Below are 16,484 nucleotides of genomic sequence, written 5' to 3'. Positions count from 1 at the left end.
TTCCTGTTGTATTGTACCAATAATCAACCTCTATTGATACAAATTGAATTTTATACCTCAAATCTTCCTATTTTATTCAATGTGATTATTGTATTATTACGATATAATTTCGTTTAATTAATCGTGTCCCACCAATTGTTTTATTTATTTGTTAAGTACCTCTTTACTTTGTCATACTGTTGTAGGTTTGTTGAATTAGTTTTATTTTTGTTTATATCATCAGTCGATTTATTTATTATTTAAAGCTTTACGAATCGAAAAATTGTTGTGTATGTATAAATACAATCATAGTTAAGTGATAATTTATGAATTATAAAAATCAACATTATAAATCGTGTTTTAATATTTGTTTGTGTTAGAGAATATATTTATATACATCTCGATGATCAGATCTGTATGTGTGTGCATGTAAATTTGCACAAAAATAAAACATTCCTTTTAATACAAATATTGTGTACTTCCATTTTTATAGCCTTTAATGTTGTTTTTTATATGAGTGTATATGCGATTGTGTATGCAACTGTATGAAAGTTATTGTTATGTCTGGTGTGTTATCTCAGATGTCTTATTTTATTTTTTACATGCGTGTTCCTCTACACTGAGATGTTCAATCGCAAGTTACATTGTACAATCTGATAGTATATATCGAAGAGCAGTTACCAAATATGTCATTGCATTTTTAAATACATTATTTGTCATAAACATATATATATATATATATATATACATATATATGTATATGAATATTGAAAATGAAATAAAATAAACGTTATTTGTAAACTTTTTGTGTATTTATTTCATAGAAATGTTATAATAATCAATATAAAAATTTCAATTAAACCGGATGCAGAAAAGGATGTCGATTATAAAAAGAGGGAAATTAATATTTTACCATTAGTGTGCTTACCGACTTGAAAACAATCTACGAGCTGGTTAAATAAGATCCAATATAATGTTTATTTGGTTGCTAACTATAAATACTTTCACATAATATATTTTTAGTATGTTTCTTGCACTTATAATATAATACCTGACAAATCTACTCCTCTCATTTTTTTAATAAAATACAATTAAATAAAATTTATAATATTATCGACTAATCATAAATTATTTATGAAATTTCTTCAATTCTTGCTAAACGCCAAATATATACTATATTAGGGATAAACCTATTTGAGTGTATTGCCCAAAGCAAATGTAGTTGATAGTAATTTCTGGAAAAGCTGACACATAAAGAATTCACAATTCCTCAATGGGTTTTATATTGTCTTTGTAAAAAGATCGAAATATTACAGTATTAACAATAATTTCTACATTCAGTCAGGTAAAGAATTTTTAAGTGAGGATAGTTAAATTACTGGCAGGCTAAATATTAATCGTCGACATCAATTATTACAGGATGGGGACAGTGACAGTGACAGTGAATGTAGCAGTGAAAAAAGTGATAGTGATGAAATGGTTGAGTGGTTCAACCTCGGTGTAAATACTGCACAATAGCTAAATAAAAAATAAAATCGTTTGTGAGTTCAATGAGAGTGAAAAGTAATACTACTGGATCTTTTGCTTGTGGAAAACAGCATGAACTTCACGTGTTGCTGGTGATGGATATTTTTTAAAATAATGGCATTGAAACGAATCGATATACCTAGCAAGTTATTCAAGAAAAATCTCTGAAGCTTTTTTTTCGACTATATGCCTGGGCAGATAAAAATAAAGATGAGATCATTTTTTGGGCTTATTTTGTAGATGGGACTCGTAAAGCTTTCCATTAATCAACTATACTGGAGTCAAGAGATTCCATTTCGACAAACTTTCCGTCATCAATTTCAATACTCAATCAATACTCTGTGTTATATATATATATACATCAGAAAAATTCAAAGATTTTAATTAAAATATTGTTTTGCATATGCTAGAGGCCATGGACATATATAATTAAATCTAAGCATCGAAATGGCCAGCGACCCCTGGTAACTTTTCGTGAAATTTTTGTCAGCCATGCTTGGCCACCATGGCTCTGCGCGAATCTTACATTCCGGCCATATATGGCCAACATGGCAGTGAATGTGTTAAATGGTGCAATTGAGAGCAATAAATAAAAGATAACATATTAATTTAAAGTTTATTTGAAACACTAATATACAATGAAATAGACTATACATTAGATTTATCTATATTTGCCAAAATATTTGTGATCGACTGGTGATAACCATTTCTTACAATTTAACATGTTGTTTTGAATGATGTATTTCATGGTATATTCATTCAAATTTTCATCTTCAATCCATTTTTCAGTTTTTGCTTGAAAATCTAACATTTCTTGAGACACCGCTATGGCTGCAAAGGGCAATCTACAAGCTATGCCTTCCAAAATTTTACGGACTTCTATAAATTCACATTTTCCAGCAACTTCGACAATGACTCTTTCGGCCTTAATCGGGGTAACGTAATGATTGATGGCGCCTTTGCCACCGCCCATACGTTGTCCTTGTCCTTTTTTAGTTATAGGCTGCCACGGCGCATCTACGCGCCAAACTACGAACATTCTTTTGAAATCCAATTTACGCACAAGACTTAAGCGGATCATATCTAAATGTTCCCATTTCAAGCGCCCGCCAGATTTTGCCTACAAACATTTGACATGATATAAAAAATAATTATAATAATAACGTTCAGTTAACATATGATTGTACGTACTACTATCCCATATTGTTTGTGAATTAATGTATTATGGACGGGTTCATGTCCTCGCATGTATTTTAAGCGCTTCTGCATCTTAGGCGGTCTTACGCCAGGTGGAAAAATTGGAACCCGGTCAAAATAGCTAGGTTTTGGATGTTCCGGCATTTCAATTCCTAAAAGAATAATCATCAATTTACTTTTAATCAAACAATTGAAATATTCCAATAATTGAAATAACACCTTCATAAGAGACCGGTGGTGCGAAGTATTTGATACCGCGTGATGGAGTTACGGCATTTTTAATAATGTTTGTTTCTAAAATAAAATATATATAAAATATAACTTAATCATGTTATGTATATTGCATTTATGGAGAAGTACATCATACGTATAATAAAACAAAAATGTTAAATGTTAAAAGAAACTAATTACTAGTGAAAACACTGCTAAATATCGCTTTGATGCTCTGCATCTTGAAGAGTGTCACTTAACCTATATGACAACTATTGTGCCATAAGAAGTCTTAAGACACAAGTTTTCGACCATTGACTACATATTTTATTTATGACCAAAAACTTACATATTTATAATAAATATAATTAATTGCTAATTAATTATATTTATTGAGCATGTCTTCGTGGTATTTTATGTTTCAACCCTGAAATAATGACAAAATATACTTTAGGAATTATGTAACTTATATGCTGCACAAATATTTAAAAAAGAAACATCAATTTGATGAACGATTCTCCCGTTTCAATTTTTTTTGAATAAGAGCCATTTGTCTTTTTAAAAAAACTGCCTTCCTGTAATTGGTGTAATTTTTAAAGATAACGGCACTGATATTTGTTCAGTAGTGTAGCTAGAATGTGTAGAGGGGGGGGGATTATCCCGGATGTCACTTGCTTGCGGGCGACATTTCCGCAGTGAAGGGACCGTTCGTGTAGCGAATATATATCCACGAAGAGAGCTAAGCTGAATATGTGTTACGTGTTCGAGTCGAGCACCTTCTAAAAAAATTAAATACCTGATAACCATTAACATATTTCATCAAACTTGAAAACCATTTTTCACATTTTTTACATGCATATAATATATGAAGGATCAAAAAGAAGTTTTGGCATATTGAAGACATGCATTAAGTTACATATTTTGAATTAGATAATTGTATGGAGAGGGAGGCAAAGTTTAGGATTGCCCGGGGCGATACAGCTATAAAATATGTTAATTAGAAATATGTGAAGTTTTTACCAAGCTTGTTTGAAGAAAATTCAGTGACGTATTTATCTACACCACTAAATTTGTATCATACGTTTTTAATCTGTTGCCGACATCTAAATATTATTTTTATGTAATCGCTTTTCAGTAAAAATAATTCTCTTTTCGAATAAAAAAATCTCCTAAAAATCGTCATAATCGTATTCTGCATTTTCTCTTATTTAATGGTTTTATTTAAAAAAATCATATGAAAAATAATTGTAGAAAATATGAAGTTTATATAATTTAATAAATTTAAAACTTGAATTTTTACACCAGCACCTTTAAAAACAAGCTGATATATTACAATTTTAAGCAAGCCCGTTAAAAACACTTTTTTTCTAAATATATATTTTAGAGCTTTATGGATAAACATGTTTATTTTTTATTTAGAGATATTTTATTTTTTATTAAATATATTTTTTAGAGCTTTATGTATACACGTGTTTATTTTTTATTTAGTCATACAATTTTCCTCCTCCTTCAAAGTCACTTTTCATCGCAAAATCTTTGTATCCCCGTCTAAATTACGTCACATTTTTACACCATCTTCCAAGTGAAAATAACGGCAGATATTCTTTCCCCTCTCTTTATACAAAAATAACAGGAATACTATAATTCTATATTTTATATAAAAATAAAAATGCAATATTGTTAATTTTAAGTTAGTCAAAAAACAAAACATTTAATTTCAGATAAAACAAGTTTATTGACTTTAAAAATAAGCAGCGTTCTTTCACAAATACTTTGAAGTTGTAAAATTCAGATAAAAATGGTCCGGTCCATTCATAACGTTCACAGCATTTCACGATGCCGTAAAACATGGTACCGGTTACCAAAACGCCATTTCAGATTTCTGGACTATTTTTATGCCTTTAAGACATTCTTGCTATATACTATATTTACCTTTTATATAAAATGGAAGTTAACATGCTACTCGTTTGAATTACAATATTGTAATTTTCTGTCAGTAGTCGTGTTCTTGCATTGAGACTAATTTTTATAAACTATTTCCGGCAGTTTTTAGCTTTGTATTATTGCTACAAACACGAATATTTCATTTGATTGCTTAATTATACTTTTGCACACATTGTACTGATAATTTTACTTCGTTTATTTCAAAAGAAAGTTACATAACTTTTCTCACGAATAATTGGAAAATATTTGTTGCTAGAGAACTCGTACACTTAATCATAATGAATTTCGATAGAATTTATCTCTTCGGTACTCAAAAGCAGCGACCATTTTAAGCTACTACTGTGTTGCATGTTGCATGCTTGATTGGTACTGCCAACTGTCAGTTACTCTTTATTATATGTAGATTTGTTGCCAGTTTATAACACAACTGAGTTATTTTGAATTTTATTTTACTTTGCCTCATTTTTGAACTATTATTCTGCCAACTACTTGATTAATAAAAAAATATATTGCTTAAAAATTAAAACTACAATAATTTAAATAAAGATCGAAATATGATGGCCAATACAGTTTGGACGCAAAATGTGCAACAGTTATATAATGAAGAGTTGTTATGGTGATATTACATCAAAACAATGAACAGAATGGAGTGGAGAGAAACAGTAACTGAATTTACTGCAAACATTTTTCCAGATCTATCTATACCTGAACCACCATTTGAATTTGGTTCGACTTTTTTATAAGCTTCTACAATGTGATATTAAAATGATGAAACATAAATTTACTTCACAGGAACTTACAAACCTTCACCAAGTATGCCTCTACAAATGTTTTTATTTTTTAATGTACATTTCTTTCCATTTTGGGCAGTTTCATCAATTCTATATCTATATCTAAAGGTAGCTATTGATTTTTAACATATGTAAAGATATTGAAGGGAAAATTGGGTGATATTAATTGATAAAACGTTGCATTGCTGCTTTATTTATAATATACCCGTAGATTTAGTGTATTGATATATCAGAACGGATCCTGAGTGAATATTTTTACAATTAATCTCGATTAATAACATTATTGATTTACCCACTTTTCTCACATATGTCTTCATTTATGAACAATTGATATTGTTATTTATATTGTTTCAGTTTAGCAGTCTTGGTAGTCTAACAAAATTTTTAACAATTGCTGTTATGATAATGATTCTATTTATAGAATGTATTCGCCTGTATTTGGGTTATCTTGGTAATTTATCAGAAAGGGTAAATATGCTTTATCGATATAATTTTCTTAACATAGAATACACATTAATACAAATGTATTTTTGTACTACAGATACCGGAATTAGCAGGCTTTTGGATGTTGTCAATACTGCTCCAATTTCCATTACAGACATATTTGCTATGCAATCCTTATTTGGAACCGAGACCAATTGAATTGACACTGAATAGTGTGATGTGGCTTTTAATTTTGTCAGAACTCATCACTGGATTTTACGCCTTGAAAGCAGCCGCAGCGAGAGCTAAACAATATTACACACTAAAATCTCATCTATATAAATCACTGCAAAAGAATAAAATAAAAGATGAATAGTTTGTTTTAAATTTACTTTTATTCTTGTATGTATGTATTTAACATTTTTTTATTAAAACTATTACATCATTTTAAGACTAATAAATCCAGATACTAGATACGTTTGTCGAATTAAAAGTGAAATATGTATAAATTTTCAATCTAACATTAAAAATCAATTTAATCGGACGCTGTGTTAGGCGAATATATATTTGTATTAAACATTTTCCACGACTAGGATAGAAGAATAGGAAAAGCTAGAATGTGACAATATACTTATTTAATTTTGTCGTTGAATTTTTAGGTTAAGGTATTAAGTTATTTATAAATTAAAGGCACTACACATGAGGCAAAGTTACACAAACTGTTGTGATTTATAAAATTTAGTAAAAATAAAACGATGTATCTAATTTAGTACATTTTTTATGAAACTATAGAGAAAGCTAAATATGTAAATATTCAATCAACTTTTATCGAAATGAGGAACTTTGTTTTGAACTTGATTTGTAAATATGATTTTTTATTAAACTAATATTAAAATAGTGGATAATTTATTTTGAACATGCAAAATCAAACTTACCCTGTAAATCAAAAATCATTAAAGCGATCAAAGAAAATAAAGTAATAATAACAAATATAAACATTTATTTATGAATAGATTGCGATTTGTGTAGAGCTGGTTTTGAAATAGGATAGTGATAGCAGGTGATTATTCTACTATTGACCATAATTTTGAAATTTTAAATGAAAATAATAAAAAATATATTAATGACCGAGATCTCAAGAAATAAAAATATTAATTATATTATGTGAGCTATGTTTATAAGTTTTCACTAAATCAGATCTCATTATGATTTATATAAATGGTAATATTATTTATATTAAAATTACACAAACTATAATACTCATTATAATGTACTAATTACCTTCATTTTAAATAACAGTCCATTTATCACAATTATAATAAAATAATCAGGGCATTATATAGCAAACAGATAAATAGAAAACAAAATTAAAATAAAATACATATTCACATTGTATTCTAAACTTACATATTTAATTAAGGTACGTGTTTAAGAGTACATACATATATGTATATATTTTAAACTACATAGTATAATTGTTATAAACCTTTTGTCTACTATGAGTAAAAATATATAATCAAAAGGTCACTTGTAGTTGTCGTAGCGTGGTGATTTCGAATCGTATCTCAAACCGTATCTTCATTGTTGAGGTTATTGGCTGCATACAAGCAATTAATTTGAAGCCTGTTTTCACGAAGTGTTTCCACGAATGATTCGGTGTCTTTAAAGAAACGCTTTAAATCATTGTTGTTGCTTAAGGATTTCAAAAAGTCTTTCCTCGACGGACACATTCTGCAAATCACCTGTAAAACGAGTTTCTCAATAAATTTTGCAATCGAAGACTTACACGTTACGTAAAAATTGAGTTACTCACAAGAAAAACTTTTTGATTCAACCATTTGTGATACTTTTTCAAAGAATCTGTATACGCTTCGGACAGTTCGGTTGTCAAGCAGTCCGAAGGATTTTCATCGTAAGATGATTTGATTATTTTTTCTAAAAATACTTCCATAAAATGTAAACCTCTAAAAGTACAATAAAATTGAATTAATACAAAAAATGTTAAATGCTTCATATAATACAAATGTATACCTTGTAAGCCATAATAGGGCCGTTATTGCAAAATCACATCCTTCGTGCTTTTCTGCCAAAATCATATCATGAATCGTTCCATTCTTAAGTTTGTCTAATTGGTATCGTTTGTTAATTTTCTGAAATCAATACAAAACAGATTATGTAATCCATTCATAGACATGCAATATTAGGTCGTGCCATTTAAATCAATAGCAATATTTAATTCTGCATTAAATTGACAACTTAAAATGCTTCATACTCTTTCATATAAAATGAAATATATTTGAGTTTATTTACCTCGATATTTCCACCCATGTCATTTTTGACAGGTTTGAAGACATGGCCAAGTTTATCTGAAAAATTAAATAGTAACTATCATTATATACAAATGGTGTACTTATGTAATTATGTTCACAAACTACTTCCACACTATTTTAGCTAAGAGCCAGAAATTTTGAACAGAGAAACAGTGGACATTTTGTCACTTCTGATATTTCGAAAAATTATTTTGTATAGGTTATTATGGTAAGGAGTAACCGAATAAAAACAACAATTAGTGTCTAATAGTAAATATAAATCTGTATAATGAGTTAGGGATAGGGAACAAACAGAATAATTTCCTACCAAGTTCTTTGGAACCATCTGAAACTAGATTGTGCATTAAAATATTGCTACTGAATATAACTGAGACAACAATTTTGACCGACTAAAGGTAAAGTTTTCATTCTTCGCATTTCAATAATTTTATCCAATGTGTCATTTAACTATAAAAAATTACAATTTCTGTTAAGACTTGCTTTACTTGATCATACATTTCAGGGACAATCTTTTAAATTTACTAAAATAAATTTGGAATTACAATGCTTTTATCATGGTCAACTATATGTGATTTATTTAACCCTTTGACCGCAGATTACATCTATAAATACTATGAATAAAATCGCCAGTTTGCATTGGACACCTTAAGGTGGATTCACGGCCATTTTACCATGTACATCTTATCGTGCGAACGTTTTTACCATGTGGACGTATTACCGTGGAGACTATTTACCGTGAGGGCAATTTTTCATGAGAAAAATTCACATACTCCCTATGAAATAAAATGTTTCTTAATGTTTTTTTCTGTTTTAAATTTTTTAAATAAAATAAATAAATAAATTAAAAGTTGTTTACTTGTTTTCTTTTATTTTAGTATTATTGATATATCATATTTGTGTTTTGTTTAAATGTATTTTTAATTTCCTGTTTTTTTTTTATTTTTTAAATACAATAATTGGAAATATTGTGGTAATCTATTTTTTATTTCTGTAATTATTTATATTTTTACCAATTATTATTTCTTTTAGTCTATTATTTCCATCTTCTTTCATTTTTTTAAATTAATTATATTTTTCATTACTTCAAATTATTAAAACTATTTCAAGCAAAATTTTTAATATTTAAACATTACGACATCTTGGGTTTGAGTTGGGTTCACTTCTAGAAAACACCCGTCCTAGAAAACACCCTGTTCCCCTCATCCCACAAAAATAATTCGCAATAATTGATGCAAGAAAGTGTGATTTACATTTAAATATAAGCGAAAGACCCTTTCGTTCACTATGTGTACAATTGTACACACCAACTTTGGCTGTTTGGATATTTCTGAACCTCTGCGTAATATAAAAATAACACAGTAAAAAATCTCGACGGTAAGACAGACACGGTAAGAAGTCCAGACACACCTAAATGTGCCATGAACTTTTCAGCCTAGTAATTTGGTTTTTTATATAATTTGAGACTGAAAATCACTTTAATTTAATGAACTATAACATTTAAAACATTTACGGCATAAATAGATGCCCACCACATAGTCACCAGTTGCAGTCAAACTGTTAAAAGTGGGTACTTCAAAGAGATTGATTTATGCTACTCAGTAACATGGATTCAACTAGATTATGAATCAAAATACCAAATATAATAACTTGATCTGGCTGTGCTAAAGCCAAAGATGTTTTTATTTCTTGCATTCCGTTAATACCGAGTGACGTTTTATCTCGGTAAAACTTCGTTTTGCAATGACTGTTAATATATTTAAGGGATAAAGTTGTTAAAGTAAATTTGGATAAAGTATTACAATAGCAACTTATAAAATGTACTAATATCTAATAAAAACAATATTTGTATTAAAGAAAACTATTGCCGTCTTTTTACATTCCAGTTTTCAATCGCAAAAGGCTAAGCAATGACGTGTATTTCTGCTACTACATTATACTAGTGAAAAGATAAGCCGGTAAAATAAAGTGTATTAGAAGAGAATCGGTGTAAAATAGTCGGGTAAATTAGCTATTGATTGCAGCAAGATAAAATTACAACAAAAATTGTCCGACTCCACTTCAAATGAGATTATTAAATATAAATCATTACATTACATTATGCATTATTTAAGTTAATACAAAAGGTGCATTAATTGAAGTGCTAAAAGTGAATTTAATAATGCAGGAACGTCTAGAATTACATTTAACGTGAAAATAATATTGGTTTATAAATGAAAACATTAAAATCGGTTCGAGTATATTTTGATTTATAAGTTAAATAAATTAATATGCTCAACATAATTTAAAAATTAGTGAAAGCATTAAATGATTTTTTGACCATAACGTCGATACTGACCGACCATGTCCACGACGCCATTGGCCGCATCCAGAAACTGCTCCGTATCAATCTTTCCATCCTTTATCGGCGGAAACGGCCTGAGGATGGGCTTGAAGAAAGGGTCCTCCTCGTAAACTGCATCTCGCTGCGGGTCCATAGCAACCACTGAAGAATTTAAGCATGCTCAAGTTATTTTGACAGCTATCAATGTCATCAACGTCACGTGGGTCGATCCTAACCCCCTACCGCCCGCCGCCAGGGTTTCCGATCGATAGCGCGCGGTCAATTAATTTCACTTTTAAAACGTTTAAATATCAGCACTCCCTTTTCACCGCCGTCGAGCGTTTCGAACGAATCGATCACAGATTTTTACTGCTCCGTCGCATATTACTTATTTATTACGCTCTTTAATTACAACTACAATACTGATCACGTATATCATTATAGCGAAAAATAAAAAGAAAAATCACGTAAACAAATGAAATTTAATTTATTAGTGAAGTATATTTTTAATAATAAATATATCATAATTTATTATGTGTATCGTTTAAATTTTTCGGTGGCACTGATTGAGATCCCTTCGTGTTATATCATGATTATATCGTTATCAAGCTTGACACACGTGTTCTTTATCGGTGATTATCCTGTCTGCGAAGCTTACGAATGTTTGTCGAAGACTAAAAGCACTTGGTGCCACTCACTCGTATTAATAATAATAATAATAATAATATAATTAAGCTCTAGCATCTAATAACTCAGCGCTTATTGTCGAATGGGCTTAATTAATTATATAAACAAACTTAGTAATATGACTTTTAAGCGAAATTTACACGTTTCAATAAGAAAACAACTGCTTGAGAACATTGCCCAGATCGTCTTCGACGACTATCACCAATATCTTGTTCTTAGCAGCTGAAGTGAAAGGTATCAAAAATCGCTTCTCGGGACCGGGATCTATGAATTCGTACGCGTCTATCACCATTCCCGTCGCTTCTTCGCGCACCTCCACTACCCTGATTCCGGCAGTAGATAAGATCATCATTTTATTTTTATCGAATTTCAGATATCTCGTGATCACTTCTCTTTCTCTGCCGTATTCGTTATTGAACCATCTGTGATAGCTTAAAAATACTCCGCAGCTCTTGGTCCAGTAGGTATAGTCGTTGCTCGATCGAATTATCGAATTTCGCTTAGATTCGTACATACTTTTACTATTAGCGTTCGAATTGAACGGTAGTCGGTTTATCGACGTCACGTTGGGTCCTCGCCTAGTTTGGTCGCTCATCGAGATAAAGTTGCCGAGTGTCGTTTTGCTCCTGGGTCCCAAAGTCCTCAGCGGTTCTCCGATGTTCATCGTGACGTTTATACTCCTAGTGAGCGAAACCGTCGTGTGCTGAGTGGGTTTGCCGCTAAAATTCAAATTGGCGTCTTTATACACCAACCCTCTGCGATCGCCGACCGTGAACACTCGATCGATGTGATCGAAGCCACGTCCCATTATGCCGTCTTTCGTATGACCCAAGTCGAAAGTGTGCCCTAATTCGTGACATACTGATCCTAGAGTGGTAGCGAAACAGCCGCCCATCGTACCGCGATAGCAACTGTCGTCCATGAATCGTTTAGCGTCGATTATTGTCGTATCTAGGAATTTATTTACGATTTCGTCGGCGCGCGTAGGCCAGGTGTATAGGCAGGCCGAGCCGAATACTGCTAATCCTCCGCCGCCCAACGCGGCGTGACCTTCGGTCATGGAGACGATTTCTTCGTGAGTCAAAACTTTATCGACGTTATCCATTCCTTTGAATCTAGTGCAAGATATAAACGCTAAGAATTTACGTTCGTTGCTGCCCAATTCCGAGAGCATCAGCTCTCGTCCGAAATGGCACCACAATTCGCTCTCTTTCATTTTTCTAGCTTTGTTAACGTTTAAATTGCTTCTGAATATTATGCATTCTGGCTTTTTAGGATTGACTTCGTTTTCTAGTTGGAACGTTTTCCGCCCGAGGCCTAGTTCGTATAGTTTTTCAGCCATGATGCACTGGATGAGTCGCGCGCCTATCGCGATTCTAGAGCAGGCGCTCTCGACGGAGTCGTCCATGTCCTTGGGGCTCTGAAAGCGCCCGTCGTGTCCTTGACATACGATGTAAACGGGCGTTACCTTGAGATTCGTCTTTCTCGGCGCGTATTCGAAGACTAGGTCGCGAGAGTCGGAGTCGTAGCGGAGATGTATACGATTCGAGCCTCTCTTGAGATCGAAGATGCACTTGAATTCGCCTTGAACGACGTCCCATGTCGCCGAAACGGTCTCGCCGCCGTGCGAAATCGTAGAGTATAATTTGCATTCGTCCCCGGCCTTCCACGGTACGTTACCCTTGAGGAGGACCAGGGAGTAGTTGAACAGTTCTTGCTCCTTGACGTTGGTGAGAGCGATGGCGCTGGTCGGCGCCGGGTTGTTATTGTAGAGATCCATCACCTGGAACAAAGCCCGTCGGTTAGCGGAAGGCGTACCGGCGCGTCGCGGACGCCGATTCGCCAGTCCTGGAGAATTGGGCGTGCGTGTGTGTATGTGCAGGAGCTGACGTCGAGACTCACCATGGCTCGGTGGCGGCGCTTGGCCGAGTGTGACGTTCGCGACGGACAAACGGCGCGCGCAACGTAACGATTGGCGCTTCCACTGCGGCACTGCGAAACAAACGGCGCCAACTGCAAATTTGACAACACCACACCTATTATACGCCAAAGACTCACGATGGCCGTAAATTAAAAATTAATTAAATGTCACACTGGAAATGAAAATGTGCACGACAGGTATAAAACAGGACCGTTCTTAGTTAAAGCAGAGCAAAAATATTTTTGGGGTCCATACAAATACGAGAACACAACAACTACTGTTTTCAACCAGGGACGTCATTTAAGTGGAATGGGGGGATACATGTCATTTAATTAAAAAAATATATGATTTCAACTTTTCCATATGTAATAATACATATTTACATACTTATCATTTTTTATTTACATGCTATGTATATTATATTTTCACTAGTGAAGTCCAAGTATATTTTCACCGGTAGATACATACATATAAGTATATTTTACCTAGCGAAAATAAAATTTAACTGAAGACGCTAGTGAAAAATATGCTTTTCTAATAAAATGTCTATAAAATTTAATTTGAGATAGGGCATCTAAATATCCGGTCAAATTTATTACCCGGTTCTCGGGTATTTTTACATAAACTACCCGAGTAAACGATTCTTGAATTGATTCTTGAATTTTTGTTCACTATTATATACTGACACAGAGTTATAATTTATATTATAAACATACATATGTATATTATAAATCAAAATATCTGTTTTCGAATTTTGATACACTTTGAAAAGTCCGTTTCATGGCAGTGCTGGCAGATATTTTTTCATGAATATATTCCACATATCATATATTCGTGATAATGAAATCTGTAACCATAAAACCGAATCGCATACCAGGAAAATAAAAATGTATTTAAATAATTTTTAACACTTTACGGTCAATATACGCGGTGATATTCGCACGACACTAGAGCATTCAAACACCCGGTTTTCGGATATTTTTCATTACTTAACCGAATTTTGATCCACTATGATATTTTAAATAAAATGATACATGATAAATGAGGTTTATGGTATGATATGTGAGGAATTTCAACAGTGCTGGAATATTTACCATGAAATGAAAGGATATGCCCAAGGTATTATTTATCTAATATAATTCATATGGATATTTTCCTTTTATTTATATGAGAAAGCTTATATTGAAAGCACTTGCATCTCATTGAGTTCTAGTGAAAATATTAATGTATATTACCATTTATACAAAGACATTATTATATATATTTCAAAGTTTTTTTCTCTCTGGAACACGCTTTATCCTGCGATCTCCCACATTGTTTCCACCCGTGCTATGGTCTTGAACTATCCCTTTGGGGCACAAACTTTGTTTGAACAATAAAAGTGATCAAAAGGTCATATATATGTATGTATAGTTATATATAGTAGAATAATAATCGATAGGTCATGTTTCACATTTTCCAGGCGCTTTAGCTATGCATACAAAATCAGATTATATATATTATTTAACGATGAATTAAAATTTCAATGGAATTGGCTTTAAGTGAAAAGATTGACTAAAAAAATTCAATCTGCAATACAAGCTCAATACAACCAAAGGTTCTGAAGAGTGTATATATTAACGTTATATTTCCAACAAAGTCCAAGCGTAACCTAAGATTATCTAAATTTATTCTGCTGTTTTTAATAGTATGTAAATATGGAAACAATTAAAATAATATTAAAGATATACCAGCGTCGAATTTAAATGAACTTTTAAAATTATTAAAAAATGTCCATGTATAACTATTGTGAGGGCAAAATATTAATATTTGTTTTATTTTTACTTCATATTGATTGATTGCTATGAATTATTTCACTAGAATTTAAAATCAAAAATATGATTATTACACAAGTGTGATTAGTTAAACGCCACTGTATGTAAGACAATCGTAAAATGAAAAAAACTGGTTACAAATAAAATTATTTAGCACGTAAAAAGTAGAAAGGATAAAAAGTATATACATATGTATATTTATGATAATTTATTGCCAATTTTTAACTCTTATGTAGCAATTCATAATACCAAGATATAATTGCCTCATACAAAGTCTGATTCTAAAAATCAACGATTTTATTTACTTTTTTTCTGTTACCAAGTAGAAAATTATTTATAATAGTTGCACATTAGTAAGCGACTTATCTTATTTGTAATTTTTATCTATAATAAATATTATGTGAAAAAATATTAACCTGTCATAGAGGTAAGTTCACCGCGAGGAAATGATTTTGAGGATAATGAACTATGCGATGTGATGCTAAAAAATCCTTTCCGGCGCAATTAACACCAAAAACGCAGATAATAATTTAATTTCTGAAGGAGAACAAACTCTTTTATTTATATTAAAAAGCATATGTATTTGTTACAAAATACGAATTCAAAGGCAGCATTAAGAGAAAGACCTGTTCAAGTAGAACATATTTTTTCTTGTTCTATAATCATATAAGAAGAGTACAAAGCTTTAAGTGTCATCTAATTGAACTGTGATTGATCAAAAAAAAATTGGGAGGACTGATAAAATATGTTTTCTCTTTTCTTATTCTTCAACAAAATAAGAGCCGGTACACCGCTTCGAATTAATCACTTCTAACTTAACATCTCCAGTTCCAACTTGCATCAGTTCAGACTTTGAGATAACAGCTAGTGGAGCCAAACACACACCAAGCTAGCTGAGAAGCATTTCCGCTTCAATCGTTAGACTTTTAATGCAGCACAGCTTTCACTTCTGAGTTGCCATAAGCTAACTCGGCCTTTTAAAATGCCTCAAAAAACTACTATTCTTAGCCATACAGTATATTTTTCTTAAAGACCTTAAAGATGACAAGAAAATCTCTGACGGAAAAATGGCTTTTTTTATTAAAATATATTATTATTAGATTATAATTTAAATGCTAATATATTGTCATTTTAGAGTTTTGCAAATTGAGTGTGTAAAAGCACAGTTTATTACACAAAAGTATATTATATATACTTAAATATGTATAATAAAAATGCAGATGTTAATATCGAGCGCTGATGGGAGAGAAGGATAACTTAGAAGCAATCGCGTTATTGTTTAGCTCCGCTTCCAGTACATCCTTTATTTGAAGCATAACTTCCAAAGTGGTTATTTGTAGA

The 16,484-nt window shown here is 31.6% G+C and overlaps 4 protein-coding genes across 4 annotated transcripts; 1 reads left to right on the top strand and 3 right to left on the bottom strand.

Annotated features, from left to right (window-relative positions):
- Positions 1–2,110: 2,110 nt before the first annotated feature.
- Positions 2,111–3,242, bottom strand: mRpL16 (mitochondrial ribosomal protein L16). The gene is made up of 4 exons (XM_088203822.1): positions 3,115–3,242; positions 2,923–2,997; positions 2,698–2,855; positions 2,111–2,626 (listed from the first exon to the last, which is right to left on the bottom strand). The coding sequence occupies exons 1-4, from the start codon at positions 3,152–3,154 to the stop codon at positions 2,168–2,170; spliced, it is 732 nt and encodes a 243-aa protein (XP_088059948.1). The 5' UTR covers positions 3,155–3,242; the 3' UTR covers positions 2,111–2,167.
- A 2,212-nt stretch (positions 3,243–5,454) lies between these two features.
- On the top strand, positions 5,455–6,447 carry LOC148237716 (transmembrane protein 17). Its single transcript, XM_088181365.1, has 4 exons — positions 5,455–5,583; positions 5,650–5,756; positions 6,003–6,116; positions 6,190–6,447. Exons 1-4 carry the CDS (start codon positions 5,493–5,495, stop codon positions 6,445–6,447), a joined length of 570 nt encoding a protein of 189 aa, XP_088037491.1. The 5' UTR covers positions 5,455–5,492.
- Positions 6,448–7,455: 1,008 nt separating this feature from the next.
- On the bottom strand, positions 7,456–10,875 carry LOC148237715 (glycolipid transfer protein). The gene is made up of 5 exons (XM_088203809.1): positions 10,737–10,875; positions 8,382–8,437; positions 8,103–8,221; positions 7,885–8,035; positions 7,456–7,813 (listed from the first exon to the last, which is right to left on the bottom strand). Exons 1-5 carry the CDS (start codon positions 10,873–10,875, stop codon positions 7,637–7,639), a joined length of 642 nt encoding a protein of 213 aa, XP_088059935.1. The 3' UTR covers positions 7,456–7,636.
- Position 10,876: 1 nt separating this feature from the next.
- On the bottom strand, positions 10,877–13,632 carry LOC148237714 (uncharacterized). Its single transcript, XM_088203799.1, has 2 exons — positions 13,311–13,632; positions 10,877–13,191 (listed from the first exon to the last, which is right to left on the bottom strand). Exons 1-2 carry the CDS (start codon positions 13,311–13,313, stop codon positions 11,554–11,556), a joined length of 1,641 nt encoding a protein of 546 aa, XP_088059925.1. The 5' UTR covers positions 13,314–13,632; the 3' UTR covers positions 10,877–11,553.
- Positions 13,633–16,484: the final 2,852 nt, after the last annotated feature.

The sequence above is a fragment of the Plectrocnemia conspersa genome, unplaced genomic scaffold (assembly GCF_051122295.1).
Source record: "Plectrocnemia conspersa isolate PC_06_02 unplaced genomic scaffold, ASM5112229v1 ptg000002l, whole genome shotgun sequence".
In the NCBI taxonomy this organism is placed as follows: domain Eukaryota; kingdom Metazoa; phylum Arthropoda; class Insecta; order Trichoptera; family Polycentropodidae; genus Plectrocnemia; species Plectrocnemia conspersa.
This window is presented reverse-complemented; position numbering and strand designations above follow the sequence as displayed.

Bases quoted from the DNA above. Each gene is read 5' to 3' on its own strand.
- mRpL16 (XM_088203822.1), bottom strand. From the start codon at position 3,154: ATGCAGAGCATCAAAGCGATATTTAGCAGTGTTTTCACTA. The intron at 2,998-3,114 runs GTAATTAGTTTC...ATTTTATTTTAG, and splicing joins ATTTAGCAGTGTTTTCACTA to AAACAAACATTATTAAAAAT. The intron at 2,856-2,922 runs GTGTTATTTCAA...TTATTCTTTTAG, and splicing joins ACCACCGGTCTCTTATGAAG to GAATTGAAATGCCGGAACAT.
- LOC148237716 (XM_088181365.1), top strand. From the start codon at position 5,493: ATGAACAGAATGGAGTGGAGAGAAACAGTAACTGAATTTACTGCAAAC. The intron at 5,584-5,649 runs GTTCGACTTTTT...TTTACTTCACAG, and splicing joins TGAACCACCATTTGAATTTG to GAACTTACAAACCTTCACCA. The intron at 5,757-6,002 runs GTAGCTATTGAT...ATATTGTTTCAG, and splicing joins TTCTATATCTATATCTAAAG to TTTAGCAGTCTTGGTAGTCT.
- LOC148237715 (XM_088203809.1), bottom strand. From the start codon at position 10,875: ATGGACCCGCAGCGAGATGCAGTTTACGAGGAGGACCCTTTCTTCAAG. The intron at 8,222-8,381 runs GTAAATAAACTC...TATTGATTTCAG, and splicing joins ACATGGGTGGAAATATCGAG to AAAATTAACAAACGATACCA. The intron at 7,814-7,884 runs GTGAGTAACTCA...CTCGTTTTACAG, and splicing joins TGAATCAAAAAGTTTTTCTT to GTGATTTGCAGAATGTGTCC.